We start from the raw sequence: 18,417 nt of genomic DNA, 5'->3' as shown, positions 1-18,417 counted from the left end.
AGAAATAGAAAAATGTTAAAACAATCACAAATAACACATTTTAAAAATGACCTCAGAGTTGATAGAAGTCTAGACATTTAAATTCCAGAAAGGAAACAGCCTTTCCTGTGTAAGTGGACACTAGTGGCCATTTTTCCCCTTTAGGGGCCTTTGTCACATCTGTGATTGGGTTTAGAACAGAGCTAGTACACTGTACCCTACTCCAGGAAAGAGAAACCAGAATGAGCTTTTCTGGCCAAATAGGGGTGATAAATACAAATCTGGAGATTTCTGTATCTGGTTTTACCCTATCTAGACTTTTCTCTGAATGCAGGAAGTCAACGTGGAAGGAAATTAACCCAAGTCACATTGTCTTTGGAAGACCTTTCATTGGAGAAGCCTAAAATCATATTAGTTCTTTCCAACAAGTAATTTGAAACCCAAAATGAGCTCAATCTTTAGACATCTACAACCTCGTCTCAATTCAGCAATTACTGATAATAAAACCCTAATCCGACTGCCTATATATAGGTACAGAACATGCTTCCCCTGTACAGGACACATCAGCATCAATTTCTATACTCCTTTTCTTTATACTGTCTAGATATAATTTTAAAAACTTAAAGATATGCAAAGATGTAAGAAATGTGACTTAATTAAGGGGACACCAACCCATAGGAGCAGACCTACAATTCTGTAATGCAGAATAGGAATTAATAGACAAGAATATCATGTTATTCTGTGTTAAAGAAAACAAGGGAAAAGACGGAGAGAAAATGTATGGATGGAAAGCCAAAGAATTTACACAGAAATAGAATGTATCAAAACAACAAAGAAGACATTCTAAAATTACAAAGTATAATACCTAAAATTAAAAACTTAGATTTCATATAGTATGAGATCAAGCAGAAGAAAGGATTAGTCCTGATCTTAGATTAGTAAAAAATCATTCAAATTAAAGCAAAGAAAAAAACAGTACAAGAGATTTGTTGGACATCGTTCAATGGTCTATTATGCATATAATTAGAGTATGAGAAGAACAACAAGAAAGATGTAGTTAAAGCAATATTTGCAAAGCAAATGGCCAAAAAGTTAAATGATAACTGCAAATTTAAAATACTCTAGAATCTGGGAACTGGTGGCTCACACTGGTAATCTTAGCTACTCAGGAGACTGAGATCTGAGGATCACAGTTCAAAGCCATCCCAGACAGGAAAGGCTGTGTGACTCTTATCTCCAATTAACCACCAGAAAACTCTTAAGTAGAGCTGTGGCTCAAAACTAGTCTTGAGCACAAAAGCTCAGTGACAGTGCCCGGGCTCTGAGTTCAAGTCCACAACTGACAAAAGATAAAATAAAATACTCTAGAAAGGAGAAAACAGTAATTTAGAATGCTGTTTCTAGCCAGACAACAGCTTCTCACACCTGTAATCCCAGCTATTTAGGAAGCTGACATCTGAGGATCATGGTTCAAAGCTAGCCCAGGCAAGAAAGGCCCTAAGACTCATCTCCAATTAACCACCAGAAAACCGAAAGTGACACTGTGGCTCAAAGTGGTAGAGTGTTAGTCTTGAGTGAAAAAGCTCAGGAAAAGTGCTCAGGCCCTGAGTTCAAGCCCCACCACCACCAACAACAACAAAAGAATATTGCTTCTGACTGGAATAATTCTTCATTCAAGCAATTTCTCCTGAAGTCAAATTATTTATTTATAAACTATTTCATGTATTAATACTTCTCATTACAATTCCTAAAATTTTGCTTCTTTGAAACCAGCACAGAACTTCTTAGGTCTTTGCCTTTCTTTTATTTATTAGAAGTTTTACTTTTATGAAGCAAAAATACTTTAAAAATTGTTCCCCATTATCCAAGGGCAACAAATAGTTGAATAAATCTACCCAAATTAATAAACTATGAGAGGAAAAAATAATGTTCTTAGTTACTTCCAAATGACTAGAAAATCAACTGGCAAGTATGGAGGGAGAGATGGGGCTATGAGTGAATTGCATAAGCAAGAAATAAGGAATAGTAAGAATTATAAATAATAGATTAGGGATTAGTCAATGGATGGGGAAAGATAAAGAGGTCATAAGTAAAATGTGAAATACACCTATATTTAAGAAAGTGTTTGGCCTAAATGCACTTTCTCAGATTAACCTCATAATTTAAACCTGGAGTACAACAAATATAATTTATACCTCAGCTTCTCAATTTATAAACTACTTAACTATTCTAAGTCTCGATTTCCTCTTCTATAATTCAGAATAATATCACCTACTGAAAAAGTTAAGAATAAATGATATAATATTTATAAAGTGATTTTTCACATTTTCTGATTCATGTTATAAATTCACGTGTTATCTTCAGTAACTTGATTTTCATCCTAAAACATGTAAAAACACAACAACAAAAAGGAGCACACCTTCTATATCATTATCTGAACTTGTTTCACTGAAGCTTTTCCATCGTTCTTTTGCTCTTGAAAGGAAGATCTCATAAAGTTCTAAGGAAAAACAACAACAAAATTTTATAAATAATAAATATATTCACATTTTTCTCTTAAATCTTTACTATAGGTCAATTCTTTCTGGTTTGTCACATATCAAAAAAGTAGCAAACTGCAGTATTTGATTTTACCAGAATTATTCATAATCCAATCAGAAACAACTTAAAATGAAAATACTTAAGAAGCCTAGGCAGTGTGTTGATACATATTGTAATATCAACTACAGATAGTGACAGAGATGGGAGAAATTCAGTTTGAGGTCAGCTTAAGCACAAAATTTAGTGGGATTCTTTAAAAAAAAAAAAGACAAAAAACACAAGTTGAACATGGTGGTACTTCCTGTAATGCAAACTATGCAGAAGACAAAGAAGGAGGATTGAGGTCCAAAATTGGCCTCAGGTTAAAGCACAAGACCATATGATTGACTGAGCACAAGTACTTGAGTTGAACACGAGGACCTAAATTCAAACCCTAGTAATGATCCCTCTCACACACATGGTCATACAGGTAGCTACAATATTGAATGTATATGAGTACAGGAGACATGCTTCTGTAAAGGAAGTGCTATCAACTCTTGGAGGCAGAAATAGATTTGCATTCCAACTCTGTCACATGCTACCTAAGGAACTTCGTTACTTATTTCTAGAACTTGGCTTCCTTCATCTGTAAACTAGAGGAAATAAAACCTACTCATACACTACTGTATGAGTATACAAGGTATTGTTATAAACAAGATATTTTATATAAAGCTTCTAGTGTCTTATGGACTCTCAGTAAATGCTAGTTCTTCCTTTGTTTCCTTATTTTTCCACTGCTTCCTAAACTATCTGTACTTCATACAGATTTGGTTCTTTAGCCAAAAATCCCTATCCTAACACAAGTCTTTCTGATTAAAATCTCTATCCATAAAAAATTTCTATCCTTTTCTTTTTACTCAGGCATCCTACCAATCACTGTCAGAGAATACTGCTGTTTCATGTTTGGTCTTATAAAACTTCAGGAGGCCGGGCGCTGGTGGCTCACGCCTGTAATCCTAGCTACTCAGGAGGCTGAGATCTGAGGATCGCGGTTCAAAGCCAGCCCAGGCAGGAGAGACCGTGAGACTCCTATCTCCAATAAACCACCAGAAAACCGGAAGTGGCGCTGTAGCTCAAGTGGTAGAGCGCTCGCCTTGAGCTGAAGAGCTGAGGGACAGCGCCCAGGCCCAGAGTTCAAGCCCCACGACCGACAAAAAAAAAAAAAAAAAAAAAAAAACTTCAGGAACATGGGCTGGGAATGTGGCTTAGAGTTGGCTGTTTGACTACCATGCATGAATCCTAGGTTCAATTCCTCAGTACCACATAAACTGAAAAAGCAGGAAGTGGCTTTGTGGCTCAAGTGGTAGAGTACTATCCTTGAGCAAAAAAAGCAACTCAGGGACAGTGCCTGGGCCCTGAGCTCAAGCCCCAGGACTGGCAAAAAACAAAAAAACAAAAACTTTAAGAACAGAAATTTCTCACATTTTTATTGTCTTACCCTTACAGATACAGGAAGATATACAAAAATAGTGAATTCAAGTGACAGCATGTCAAAAAATATTTTTAGTGAATAGTAACATTCATATATTGTCCAATACTAACAAGAGTTTTTACTTAAATGGATTCTTTTTAAAATTTACAGTAAAATATGAAAGTAGCATCTAAAATATAAAAACAGTATAAAATGGTAAAAAGTAAAAAGTAAATTTCTCTCAGATGCAACTAAGGTTACTAGAGGTCTCATGAACTCTTTCAGAGATGGAGTATACATGCACTATTGTATACATTAAAAATTTAAATAAAAACAAAGTGACCACATATTAAATGTACTGATCTGTATCCTATTTTGTGATCATAAAGGCTGTTCCACGTTGGTAGATAGGTCTTTTATTTGGATGTGTATGTGTATATGTATAGGTATACTTATATATATGTATATTTATATATACTTACATATACATTTAACTATAAGTGTAAGTATATGTGTACACACATAAACACATTTTAGTAATACTGTGATTTCAACTCAGGGCTTTGTACTTATACCTCAGTCCTTTTTCTTTTAGTTAATTTTAAGTTAGGGCCTCTGACTTTTTGCTAAGTCTATCTTCAGACCTCAATCTTTCTACTATGCTTCCCACCTAGCTAGGATCACAAGCATATGCCATCATGAAGTTTCTTTGTTGAGATAGGGTCTTGCTAACTTTTTGCCCTAGCTGGCTTCAAACTGTATTTCTACTGATCTCTGTATCCTGAATAGCTGCGATCACAAGCATGTGTCATTGTACCCAGCTAAAAGATATAAATCTGGTTTTGGTCTTAAACAACTGTTACAGCATTCTAATGTATGAGTATACCACAAGTATTCTTGTCTTGCCAAGAATCAGATCACTAGAAAATAACTGACTAGATACATTTCAAGTGATTTACTATTCGAATTTCTTCTTTTCTATTCACTATATCATTACTACCAAATAAAATTTTAAAAAGGAAAAAAAATTTACAGTTTCTATGCAACCCATGAATGATTTGATAGAATATGTGAATATAATTTTAATTAATTTATTTTTTGGTTGGTTGTGGGGCTTAAACTCTGAGCCCAGGCACTGTCCCTCAGCTCTTCAACTCAAGGCAAGCACTCTACCACTTGAGCCACAGCGCCACTTCTGGCTTTCTGGTGGCTAATTGGAGATAAGAGTCTCACAGACTTTCCTGCCCAGGCTGGCTTTGAACCACAATCCTCAGATCTCAGCTTCCTGGGTAGCTAGGATTACAGGCGTGAGCCACCGGCGCCTGGCATGAATATAATTTTAAAATGTACGTGTACAACTATATGAGGTTGAAAATATCAAATTATAAGTTCACATTTAAAAAATTTTTCAAACTCATTTTTAAGTTAGGTAAGTGTCATTATTCTTTCTAAATTTTACAACTGGTCTGGAAGTCAACATTTCTTATAGTTCTGGAAACCACAAAATAGATCGATCCAATATAAAAAATGGTAATGCATTTTAAAACACCAAAGAATATCTCTCCAAGGAAAATTTATACTGCATATCTGTAATAAGACTTTCATCTCAGTTTAATTCCATATTTGGCTGCTCTTTTATTTTGAATCTACAGATGGAAAGCTTAAAGGCTTAAAGACAGTACCTTATAGCTGAACAGAGAATACTTTGATTTCAGTGTATGTTTCATTTTGTGATCTTGTGACAATGATAGGATATTTAGGTTCTCAGCAAAAAAGCACCTTTACCATAAATACTATACTGACTGTTATAAAAAGTACTAAAACAATTCTTTTTTTGAGATACCTAATGGTCTTAGGTCCATTTTACAGATCAACTAAGAGCTCTAAATGTTAAGTAACTTGCCCAAGGACACAAAGCATATATATATTAGAACCACCTCTGACTTGACTTTAGAGCCTTTACTCTTAGCTATTATACTCTAAATAAATTTCATGATTGAAACAAAGAGGGTTAAATTATTAGAGCCATTCAAAGTAAACAAGGCCACCAAAAAAATAAATTTACTTCAATCAAGTTTGAGCATCCTTACCACTACTAATGAAAAAGAAGAGAATAAGTTCCCATTCCATTCCTGAAAATGTCTAACAGAGAAAATGCAAAATTACTTTGAAAATAAATGGCTCAGTTATGATACAAGTTTTATAAATTTCCCTATTTAATCAACATTTAATCAAACTACCTCACATTCTTAAAGCCAAAGGTATCAGTATCAACAACAGAAACAAAAACTGCAAGTAAAAACAAAACTTGAAGTAACCAACCACCAGGCAATGCTTTTTTAAATCTAGCCAAGTTCTGACTGCAACTTAAAAGGCATTTCCTTGCTGGGGGTGGTGGTAGCTCACCACCAGCTACTCAGGAGGATGAGATCTGAAGATTGCTTTTCAAAGCCAGCCTGGGCAGGAAAGTCTTTGAGACTCTTATCTCCAATTAACCTCCAGAAAGTTGGAAGTGGAGCTCTGGCTCAAGTGGTAGAGTGCTAACTTTGAACAAACAAGCTCCAGGCAATACTCAGGCCTTGAGTTCAAATCTCAGGACTGGCACACAAAAAAAAAGAAAAATTTTAAATTTAAATGAAAAAGAAGACATTTCCTTTTAATCTGTTGCAGGCATATTGTTTTATTTGAAGAAAATAATTAAGTCATAAAGAATCTAATCCATGGGGGGCTGGGAAGGTGGCTCAGTGGTAGAGTGCTTGCCTTGCATGCATGAGGCCCTGGGTTCGATTCCTCAGCACCACATAAGCAAAAAGAAAAAAGCCGGAAGTGGCGCTGTGGCTCAAGTGGTATAGCACTAGCCTTGAGCTGAAGAGCTGAGGGACAGCGCCTAGGCCCAGAGTTCAAGCCCCACGACCAGACCCAAAAAAAAAATAAAAAAATAAAATAAAAAAAAAAAGAATCTAATCCATGGCTCAAGTGGTAGAGAGCTTGTTTAGCAAGTAAAAAGCCCCTCATTCAAACCCCAGGACCACAAAATAATAATAATAATAGAATCTAACTTATTCTAAGAAAAATTAAAACCTGTAATTCTTCCATTTAGCTCTAAATTCTTTGTAAAAGTTCTTTTAAAATGTTTATTTTTATTGTTTACAGGATAATTGTTAAAATCAGTTTCAATAACATATACAGTCATAATATCCAGTGTTTCTGCTACTTTTAAGAATAAAGATAAAGCTTGGTGCCAGTGGCTCACACATGTAATCCTAGCTACTGGGAGAAGGGAGAGATCTGGGAAGTTCAAGCCCCAAGACCAGCATAAAATAAATAAATGAATGAGTATGTAAATAAGAATAAAAATAAATATTTTCATGTTGTCATAATTCTATCCAATTTCATATTTGTTAGGTGCTGCAATAAATATTCTTATAGATAAATTTTGAAACTAATCCTGCTTCTTTCCTTTGAGTAAATTCTTACAATTAAAATAAACAGGTCAGTGGTTTTTTGACTTTTGTTAAATATTTCTAAATTATTTTCTGTGATACCACATATAGATAATTCTTTACACTTCTGATTTCAGAGGTAATAAGCAATAGTCAGATATAGTTTCAATATGTATCTTTAATTTGGCTAGCACAGTGAAAATAATTAAACTATATATAGTACAGCCAAATTGTGGAATACAATATACCTATAGTAAATATGAAGCATACTTATATACATGACAGGGGATAATCCAGAGAGATTAGTAGGGGGAAAAAAGCCATAGACATAAGTTTGAGTAGAAAAAATAAAGAAAAATAAAATCTTTAAATTATCATATGTAGAGGGCACACATTTTTATTTTTAAATATTGTTTTTTAATTATAAAAGTAACTCAGGACCATAAAAGATACTGAATAATAATATCCTTGGTAATTAAATATATTTCCAAAATTCTACTTGATGCAAACATTCTTATTTGTGCATATGAATGATCCAGAAGATTACATACCAAACTGTTAACAATGCTTACAGTAAGATCAAAAACAGTCTGAATGGAAGACATTTAAAATTTGTATATTATTGCTTGCATTTTTAATAAATACAAAAAGAAAAACTTTAACAATGTATTATTTCCATTATCTGAGGCCCTCCTTCATTTTGTGGTATGGTTATATCTAACATTAATAGTTACCCAGATCAATTCAGCACCTATTTTGTTAATTATATTTTTTATTATGTCATTATCCTAATTCCACTTAAACTTTGTATGTGTGTGTGTTCATAGGTTTGAATTCAGGACCCTTGCACTTACTACCAGGCATTCTACCACTTACACCACATCCTCAACCTATTTTATGTTAGTTCTATTCTAATAGGGACTCATATTTTTGTCTAGGCTGACTTGGACCATGATTCACCTATTTATACCTACCAAACAACTAGAATGATGGGTGTACACCTGCATATTTATCTTATTGGTTGAGATGGAGTCTAGCTAACTTTTTGCCCAAGCTTGCTTAAAACCTCTATCACAAATCTCTATCACTTAAGTGCCTAGAATTACATTTGTAGTCAATAGGCCCAGCATATAACTACCCTACATTTTAGCATTATTTGTCAAGGTTTAAAAGTCCAAGAACTATCTATTTTGGGCCAGGCCATAGTGATGCATGCCTGTAATCCCAGCCACACAGTAGAAATTGGTAGGACTGCAGTATGAAGCAAGCTCTGGACAATAACCATAGATATGCAATCTGGAAAATAATGCAAGCTCAAGTAGTAGAATATCTGTGAAGCATGTACAAGGCAAAAAAAAGAAGACAACTCATTGAATTATCTAGATGTCAATTTGGATGTCAAAAATACTATTGCTGACTGGCCACCAGTGGCTCACATCTGTAATCCTAGCTACTTAGGAGGCTGAAATTTGAGGACTAAGGTTCAAAACCAACCCAAGCAGGAAAGCCTGAGAGCCTCTTATCTCCAGTTAACCACCCAAAAACTGGAAGTGGAGCTGTGACTCAATTGGTACAGCACTAGCCTTGAGAATAAACAAAAATAAAAAAACCTCAGACTCTGAGTTCAGGAGCAGCAATTTCAGTGGAATTAGGATAATGACATAATAATAAATAATTAACAAAATAGGTGTTGAATTGATCTGGGTAACAATGTTAATGTTAGTATCCACACCACAATTATTGCTGTGTATTGCTAATAGCTGTTATCTAGCTATTTGGAAGGCACAGATTAGAGGATTATGGTTTAAGGCTAACTTGGGCAAAATATTAGCAAGACCTTATCTCAAAGAACAAACCAAGTGTTGGTTTCATGCATATAACCCTAGCTATGCAGGAAGTTAATTTCAGGTATGTGGGAGCAGAGTTAGGAGAATCAAGGTCCAATACTGGCCTAGATATAAAGTTTAAGACCCTATCTGAAAAATAAAATGATCACAAAAAAAAGAATTAAGAATGAGGCCCAAGTGGTAGAGTGTCTACCTAATAAGCATGAGCCCCTATAAACCCAAGTACCACATACACACACAAAAAAATTCTCAATAGTTCTAAATTAAAGGAAAATCCACAAATATTATTTATGTAATATGAATATAATACAACAAATCATATAAAATAGGCATTTGGGCAGGCACAAGGCATGATTTTAAAATGAATTTACTTATAGTAGTGTCTTTTTTAAAAAAATGGCTCTTAAACTAAAGGAAAATCCACAAATATTATTTATGTAATATGAACATAATACAACAAATAATATAAGATAGGCATTTGGGCAGGCACAAGGCATGATTTTAAAATGACTTTACTTATAGTAGTATCTTTTTTAAATGGCCACTATACTAATCTGCCTTATAAAATTCTGAAGATGGCAATCTATAGTGTGGGAATAACTGAACATAGAATACAAACCAGGAGTGATATTTAGTTCATTTCCTACAGCTAGACTCCATACTTTCCCACGAACACTAGGGGGCAAGCCCTGCCACCACAATTCTCGAACTCTTCTTGTACTACGCCTAGAATTAAAGGAGGAGAAAAAAAGGAGAAAGTTACTTTTTATACTCCAAATAGCAGTTTCATGATGGTTCACCTATGGCCAAGTGATCAGATGAATTTTACAAATACAGAGAGTTAAGTATGTAATGAATTCTTTCATATAAGTTCATGATTATAGACCACAAAAGCCTATAAAGTATCTCAAAGAAGAACAATAATAATTTAATGGGAACTATCTGAAACAATCAGAAATATGCAGTTGTCAAAAACAAGGACAATAAAGACAAAAAAAATGTGTTGCCAGTTCAGTATCAAAAATAATCACAAAGAACTTGGTATGGGTAAGGCCCTAGTTTTGAGGAGCAGTAATCTGCTGAAAGAGTGTAGGCTTTAGAGTCTGACAGACACAAATTCAAACCAGTGTAGCCATTCACTGATTGTATAACCTTGGGCAAATCACTTAACTTCTATAGCCTTGAGCTTCTCTAAAAGATAAATGTGAGTACAAATGCATATTTATAAAAGTTCTATTATAATTGCCTATGCAAGGAGCTTAGTAGAACACAGTAGTCTCATCTGTGGGAAATGCATGTTAAAACCCCTAGGAGATGGCTACATTCAATGTATACTACATTTCTTCCTTCACATACAGACCTATGATAAAATGGAACATATTAATTAGGCACGCTAGCAATTAATGATAATAACAAAATGGAACAATTACAAAAACATACTGTAATAAAAGTTAGGTGGATGTGGTCTGTCTCTCAAAATATCATTTGGTATGTTCACCTTTTCACTTAAATGAAGCACTTTACAGCTTCTCTTCAATAGATCTAGCTGAACTGCTAGCACCATTACTCTTTTGCTTGGGGCTATTATTAAGTTTTTTTAAAAAATGGTTACTTGAATACAGGCACTGCAACACCTGATGACTAACAGGCAGGTAGTATTTGCAGCATGGATAGGCTACAGAAAAAGGGGTGATTCTCTACCAGGAGATAGGAGTAAAGCAATATGCTTCTGAGAATAATGCACAATTTAAAACTTACGTGTTGTTTATTTCCACTTAGTATTTTCCAACCTCAGTTTACCACAGGTAATTTAAAAACTTCAGAAAACAAGATTGTAAATAAAGGGGTATCACTGTGTTGGCTGTATTTCCAAAATTCAAAAAATTGTCTAAGTATATCCTATACTAGACATTGCAGACTTTATCCCCAATTAGCCCAAAGGAAAAATAAAGCATATATAAAACTTATCCCCAAAAAATGCAAATTAAGGCAAGAAGTATATTAGTCTTAACATAAGACAATAAGACATTTAAAAAAAAAGCAAGATCAGACATTTTAAGAGGCATTTAAAAATATTTTAATATTTAATCTCTCAATAATTCATTTTATAATGTATATGTACATATAGTGAGCTCTTTCTGGAAACCTGCTATTATATTAATGGTATATCTCATAATGCATGGCATGTTAGGATTAGGAAAATATATAATTGAGGAGACTAAAATTTTCATGAATCAACTTGCATTTCATACGGGTCTCAAATATAGGTAAGATTTCAACAGGCACAGATATGGTCTGTAAGAGAAATACGTAACTGCACTTGATGGATGGAAAAGGCACAGAGATAAACATGGGGATTTTCAGGTTAATAATACAGTTCATTCAGAGGATAAGATAAATGCTAGAAAGTAACAAAATACTAAATTGGAAAGATGAGAACTCTGGAGACAAACTAAACTTTGGGAAAAGTCTTCTTACTTACATCACTTCCCAATTGGGCAGTATTTCATTGATCCAAATTACCATTGCACTTGCAATGCTTTCTTCCTGTTTAAATCGCTCTTTCATTATTCTTTTTCTTTTATGTGCTTCTTTGATTTCTGTTTTAAACAAGGAAGAATTATTTCAATACGAATGACTTACAGCAAAACCTCCTTCTTCCTCCTTCACTTAACTCTTCAAAAGAGACATTTTCAAAAAGAATATTCTGTCAGTCACCAGTGAATCACGCCTGTAATCCTAGCTACTCAGGAGGCTGAGATCTGAGGACTGCAGTTCAAAACTAGCCTAGGCAGGAAAGTTCATGAGACTCTTAACTCCAATTAACCACCAAAAAGCTGGAAGTGGAACTGTGGCTGAAGTGGTAGATTGCTAGCCATGAGATAAAAAGGTCAGGGATACCACCCAGGCTTTGAGTCCAAGGCCCAGGACTGGCTCCCTCTCCCCTCAAAAAAGAATCTTCTGATAACAGAGATGAAGAATGGGACAGGAGAGAAAAGGGGAAGAAAATTACAATTGAGTAATATAATTTTTAAGTAACATTTTATACTCCACAAAGTAAATGGAAAAAAGGCCAGGAAAATTATTTTAATAAGTTACCATACCAAATAGTTCTGTTTTCATTAAATCTATGAAATAAAATCTCTTATGGATTAACTAGATTAAAGCAAACAACTATAAACAAATTACCAGTCCATTTTTCATAGATGTTTAAAACTTTCATAGAGGTTTCAAGAGGTTTATAACTGTCTTAACATAACCCATGCAACAGGTCAGGCTGGAGGTGAGGGCGCAGCAGTAGAGCACCTTCGCTGCAAGCATGAAAGCCCCAGGTTTAATCTCAGTACTGCCAACCATTTTTTTGGCCAATGATATTTAGTATTTTAATTATTTTAAAGTATAGTGTTTCACTTTACTAATTCCATTGAAATAAAAAAATTCTTCCCAACAAAAACATGGATATAAAAAAATCCTCTGAAAGCAGATGTCACAATTAGAGAATAAGATGTGTCTCAAGTATAGAGAGAAGTAAATTATAAATCAAGTCACATATTTTACATTAGTTACTTTATTGTGCAAGCATTAGGGCTTGAATTCAGGACCTGAGTGCTGGTCCTAAGCTATTTTACTCAAAGCTGGCACTTTACCACTTGAGAGACAGCTCTGCTTCTGGCATTGTTTTTTTTTGTTGTTGTTGTTGTTTTTTTGGGTCCGGTCATGGGGCCTGAACTCTGGGCCTGGGCACTATCCCTCAGCTCTTCAGCTCGAGGCTAGTGCTCTACCACCTGAGCCACAACACCACTTCCGGCTTTTTTTCTTTTTGCTTATGTGGTGCTGAGGAATCGAACCCACGGCCTCAGGCATGCAAGGCAAGCGCTCTACCACTGAGCCACCTTCCCAGCCCTTCTGGCATTATTTGTTTGGTGATTAATTGGAGTTTACGTAAAGAGTCTCATGAACTTTCCTGCTGGGGATGGCTTCAAACCTCCACCATCAGCCTTTTGTGTAGTTAGGATTACAGATGCAATCAGTGCCTAGTGAGTTGTATAATTTTAGAGCCACTGGGGGATTTTGTAGCACTAGATCAACTACCCCAACTATTTTCAAATTTTATTTCATATATGTCTCAGAAACTGTCTTAAAGGGAAAGCAGGGAGCTAAGTAAGTAAGCAATTCCACTTTTCTTCTGTGTATTCAAGTTCTGTATAAGATGACTTAGGAAAAGTTGTCATTGTTGTTTTTAAAAAAAGAATAAGAGGACTGGGAAAGTGGCTCAGTGGTAGAGTGTTTGCTTTGCATGCATGAGGCCCTAAGTTCAATTCCTCAGCACCACATAAGCAGAAAAAGTCAGAAATGGCGCTGTGGCTCAAGTGGTAGCGCGCTAACCTTGAGCTGAAGAGCTGAGGGACAGAGCCCAGGCCCAGAGTTCAGGCCCCACAACTGACTAAATAAATAAATAAATAAGTGTTGAAGGGGCCTTTAAAAACCTAGTTAACTTCTTTCCCATACTTCATAAAAGAACACAAACACTAGACCTAGTCAAATTATCACAGGCAGGTAGTAAGAAATAGGATTAAAGTTATAGTCTTCTTATTTCCCAATTTAACATACTTTCTATTGTACTATATTTTTATGATCACAGATTTATCAATAAATAAATATAACCAAATAGTAAAGTCAATCTTAATCAATAAACAACTATTGTGTATGTTACAAATATTTCAAAGTCTGCAGAAAAAAAACAAATTCAACTAATGTTTTAGAATAATAAAATTAGCTTTATGAATCTATGTGTATTCCAACATTAAAGAAATAACTTCATTTCCAGTATAGTAACAAAAAGCAGAACTGTACACTGTTATACCACTCACTTACACTGAATTGAAGGGAAAAACAATTGTCAATATGACATAGTACTAAAAATGTATACACTGAGCAGTACTTTCTAAAAATGCACAGTTATCCTAAACTAACAATAGTCCGTAAAAACTGTCAAATTCAGTTTTCGGATAATTCACTATCAAACTTCCTATTAAAATTAAGTTCTTAAAATCAGGCAATTAACAATTTGAAGCTAAATCTTATACCTCTTTTTTTAGCCTCAGCCACCATTTCATCATATTCTTGTCGGTGGCGTAAAGCTTCTTCCACAGATTTAGCAGGAAGATTTCTACAAAATAGAATACAATTAAGTCAATTTTTAAAACATTAACTTTTAACATTCAGAGTCTGATTCAAAGAATTTCTAATCTGACCACATTTCATATATTCAGAAAGTCTAAAAGAATCAGAATTGAACATCCTAGTATTTATTGTATAAAAGTATATAAAAGATTTATACTTCATGCATCCATCAACTATTACATATTTAAACATTTCAGATCAAAGTCAGTATTTTTGGTTTTACTCTAAATATACTTACTACTTTTCCTTTTTGTTCTATGTGTTGGTCCTGGGTATTGAACTCAGGGCCTAGGCACTGTTCCTGTCTTTTTGCTCAAGGTTAGTGCTCTATCACTTGAATCACAGTTCAACTTCCAGGTTTTTGATAGCTAATTGGAGATGAGTCCCATGGACTTTGCTGCCAAGGCTAGCTTTGAACATGATCCTCAGATCTCAACCTCCTGAGTAGCTAGGGTTATAGGCATGAGCTACCCAACTCAGGGTCTTTTCTTGCTAGGTAAGCATTCTACTACCCCTTAAACAATGTCCTCACTTTTTAGCTTTTTTTTTTTTTTTTTTTTGGTCTTGGGTTTTTCCCAGGGCCAACCTCAGGACATGACTCTTCTACCTATGATCTCTAGCATAGCTGTAATACAGGAACGAACCACCATGCACAGCTTGTTTGCTGAGATGTGATCTTGATAACTTTTTGCCCAGGCTGGCCTCAAACTGTGATTCTCCTGATCTTTGTCACCTGAGTAGTTAGGATTACAGGCATGAGCCACTATACCTAATTCCCTGGACTGTACTTCTGTCTATGTAACTTGTATTATAGGCATATGCCACCACATCCTGCTTGTTTGTTAAGATGGAGCTTTGGTAATCACTAATACTTACGATGGTCGATCCTCAAGAATCAGGGCTGTGGTAGAAAGTGGCTCAAATTCAAAATTTTTACGTCGTGAAGACTGAGGTGGTGGTTTACATGTCCTTCCTGTTCGTGCTTCATATTCCTATGGTAAATATATGCATATATATAATCTAGGTAGAGATTTTTCTCTCAGATTATCAGCTTGTATTATTAAATATCTATGTCATTAAGAATATCATGGTATAAGGGATATATATGCATAAATTATACACCAATTTTATAAAAATTTCAGGTAGACTAACAAGTTTCTTTTTATTTCTTTCAGTAACCTAAATAATGAAATTATATTACACAAAAAGGTAGACAGTGGGTTGAAAGAACAAATATTAATGTCATAGATTAACTACTAAAGTTTTAAAGGACACATATTTTAATGGTATCAGCTATCCAAATCCATACTCAAATAACCTATGAGTAGTCTTCAACTATTGGTACTGGGAAAACTGGGCAGCCACACGTAGAAAACTAAAAGTGGACCTCAGCCTGTCACCCTGCACTAACATCAACCCAAAATGGATTAAAGGCCTCAACATCAAACCTGAAACTCTGAAAATACTGTAGTACAGAGTAAAAGAAACACTAGAACTTACAGATATAGGCAGGAGCTTCCCGAACAGTGTCCCAGGTCACACAAATTGGAGAGAGACTTGACAAATGGGACTACCTTAAAATAAAAAGTTTCTTCACAACAAAAGACATTCCTACCAAACTAGAAAGACAGCCAACCAACTGGGAAAAGATATTTACCAGCAAAATATCAGACAAAGGCCTACTATCCACTATACACAGGGAACTCAAAAAACTAATCCCTCCCAAATCTAACAAACCAATCATTAAATGGGCAACGGAACTAAAGAGAGACTTCTCAGAAGAAGAGATAAAAATGGCAAAGAAACCCATGAGGAAATGTTCATCATCCCTGGCTGTAAAGGAAATGCAAATAAAAACAAGACTGAGATACCACCTTACCCCAGTCAGATGGCCTATATCCTAAATTCAGATGACAAATGCTGGTGGGGATGTGGATAAAGAAGAACCCTATTGCATTGCTGGTGGGAATGCAAACTAATACAACCACTCTGGAAAGCAGTCTAAGAGGTTCCTCGGAAAACTAAATATACACCTTCCCACAAAGCCATACCACTCTCTCCTAGGCATCTACCCTGACCAACAGGAACCAGGATACAAGGACACATGCACCTCCATGTTCATTGCTGCACTTTTTTTTTTTTTTTTGCCAGTCATGGGGCCTGAGCTCTGGGCCTGGGCGCTGTCCCTCAGCTCTTCAGCTCAAGGCTAGCACTCTACCACATGAGCCACAGCGCCACTTCTGGCCTTTTCTGCTTATGTGGTGCTAAGGAATCGAACCCAGGGCCTCATGCATGCAAGGCAAGCACTCTACCACTGAGCCACCTTCCCAGCCCCACTGCTGCACTTTTCACAATAGCTAAGGTATGGAAACAACCCAGAGGCCCCACTACAGATGAATGGATCCAAAAATTGTAGTACCTATATACAATGGAATACTATGTAGCCATTAGAAAGGACAAAATAATGGCATGAAATGGATGAAACTAGAACTAATCATGTTGAACGAGATAAGCCAAGATCAGAGAGACAAATGGCACATGGTCTCCCTGATATGCAGATGTTAAATTCAAAATGCAAGGAGATATGACAAAGTCAATAGGACTCAAGAAACAAATGACCTCTTCTTAATTTGTCGTATTGTTTTTAGATGACTCCATATTCTTGACCTCACGTATAGTATATACATGTGCACATCTGAGGGAAGCTAGGAGAATGGTACAGAATCACAGGGAAACAGGGGAAAAAACACAGCAGAGGGGCCCATCAACTGCACTGGACATTAATGAAAATGAACTAAGCAACTCATGAGCAGCAATGGGAGGGAGGGAATGAGAGAAAAAGAGGGAACAGCTTACACTAAGCAAAAGGAAATAACTGTATGTATCACCCAATTTGGGAAAAATGGCTGTCGTGTCAAAGTTTGTAGAGTCCATAAGCTTTACAAACCATGATGACAATGCTCCTTGTGAAGGTTAAAATGTGTTTGTGACTTTAAATATATCACTATCCCATAATACTGTGAAATTTCAATAAAGAAAGAAAAAATAATCTATGAGTAAATCCTTATCCAGATCAGAGATGGAAATGCTGAGATGGATAATTCCACTATAATGCTCAGAAGATCTCTCACAAGGCTGACACTGAACCTCTAATCAAATGGTTGTTTTATATTTCAATCTGCTATAGTTAGCTACACTAACTTTAGAAACTCTGCCAACACATCTTATACAAAAGTATGACCCAAAACTCTGTCATATGTTTCACTACACTAAGAAAATATTTTTATATTTTTCTAATTTCATTGAGCAAAATTCTATTAAAAAGGATGAAAGTAACTGGACACATTTAATGTTCCAATTTGAGCACTCTTTCATAAATATTCACTTTTTTTCTCAGTACTGGAATTTGAACCCAGAGCTTCACACTTGCTAGACATGTGCTTTACCACTAATGCTATGTCCTCCAGCCCCCTTTTTTTCTTTTTTTCATTATTTTTCAGATATGGTCTGGAATATTTTTGCCAGGGCTTTCCTGGACCAAGATCCTCTTACTTAAGCATCCCATATGGTTGGGATAAAAAATATGGGCAACCATGCCCAACTTTTTATTGTAATATACTACTGACAACTTTTTGCCTAGACTGGCTTTGAATTAATATCCTTCTACAGCCTACCTCCTGAGTAGCAGAGATAACAGGTATGAATTGCCATACTTGTCCTAAACATTCACTATATGAAATTTATTTCTAGAATTTCATCAAATATCAATAACAAGTTTGCTGATGTATAATTCCCAGAACCACATCTTCCTTCTTTATATAAAAAAAAAATCTTACAGGGACTTAGGTAGCTCATGCCTGTAATCTAGCTACTCAGGAGGCTAAGATCCTGAAGATCATTATTCCTAGCCAGTCTAGGCAGAAAAGTCCCCATATAACTTTTATCTCTAACGACTCAAAAAATGAAAAGTGGA

At 35.3% G+C, this 18,417-nt stretch overlaps 1 protein-coding gene across 1 annotated transcript in view; it reads right to left on the bottom strand.

Annotated features, from left to right (window-relative positions):
• The window catches only part of Tbc1d12 (TBC1 domain family member 12), a 54,665-nt gene that overhangs the window by 12,151 nt on the left and 24,097 nt on the right, over positions 1 to 18,417 (bottom strand). The window contains exons 3-7 of the mRNA XM_070021240.1: positions 15,321 to 15,436; positions 14,348 to 14,430; positions 11,743 to 11,860; positions 9,880 to 9,986; positions 2,399 to 2,479 (exon numbers count right to left, since the gene is read on the bottom strand). Coding sequence (XP_069877341.1) covers positions 2,399 to 2,479; positions 9,880 to 9,986; positions 11,743 to 11,860; positions 14,348 to 14,430; positions 15,321 to 15,436 — 505 coding nt within the window. The remainder of the gene's footprint in view (positions 1 to 2,398; positions 2,480 to 9,879; positions 9,987 to 11,742; positions 11,861 to 14,347; positions 14,431 to 15,320; positions 15,437 to 18,417) is intronic.

The sequence above is a fragment of the Dipodomys merriami genome, unplaced genomic scaffold (genome assembly GCF_024711535.1).
Source record: "Dipodomys merriami isolate MVZ:Mamm:240054 unplaced genomic scaffold, mDipMer1.0.p SCAF_14, whole genome shotgun sequence".
NCBI classification, from domain to species: domain Eukaryota; kingdom Metazoa; phylum Chordata; class Mammalia; order Rodentia; family Heteromyidae; genus Dipodomys; species Dipodomys merriami.
The sequence above is the reverse complement of the archived record's forward strand: the minus strand, read 5'-3'. Positions and strand labels throughout refer to the sequence as shown.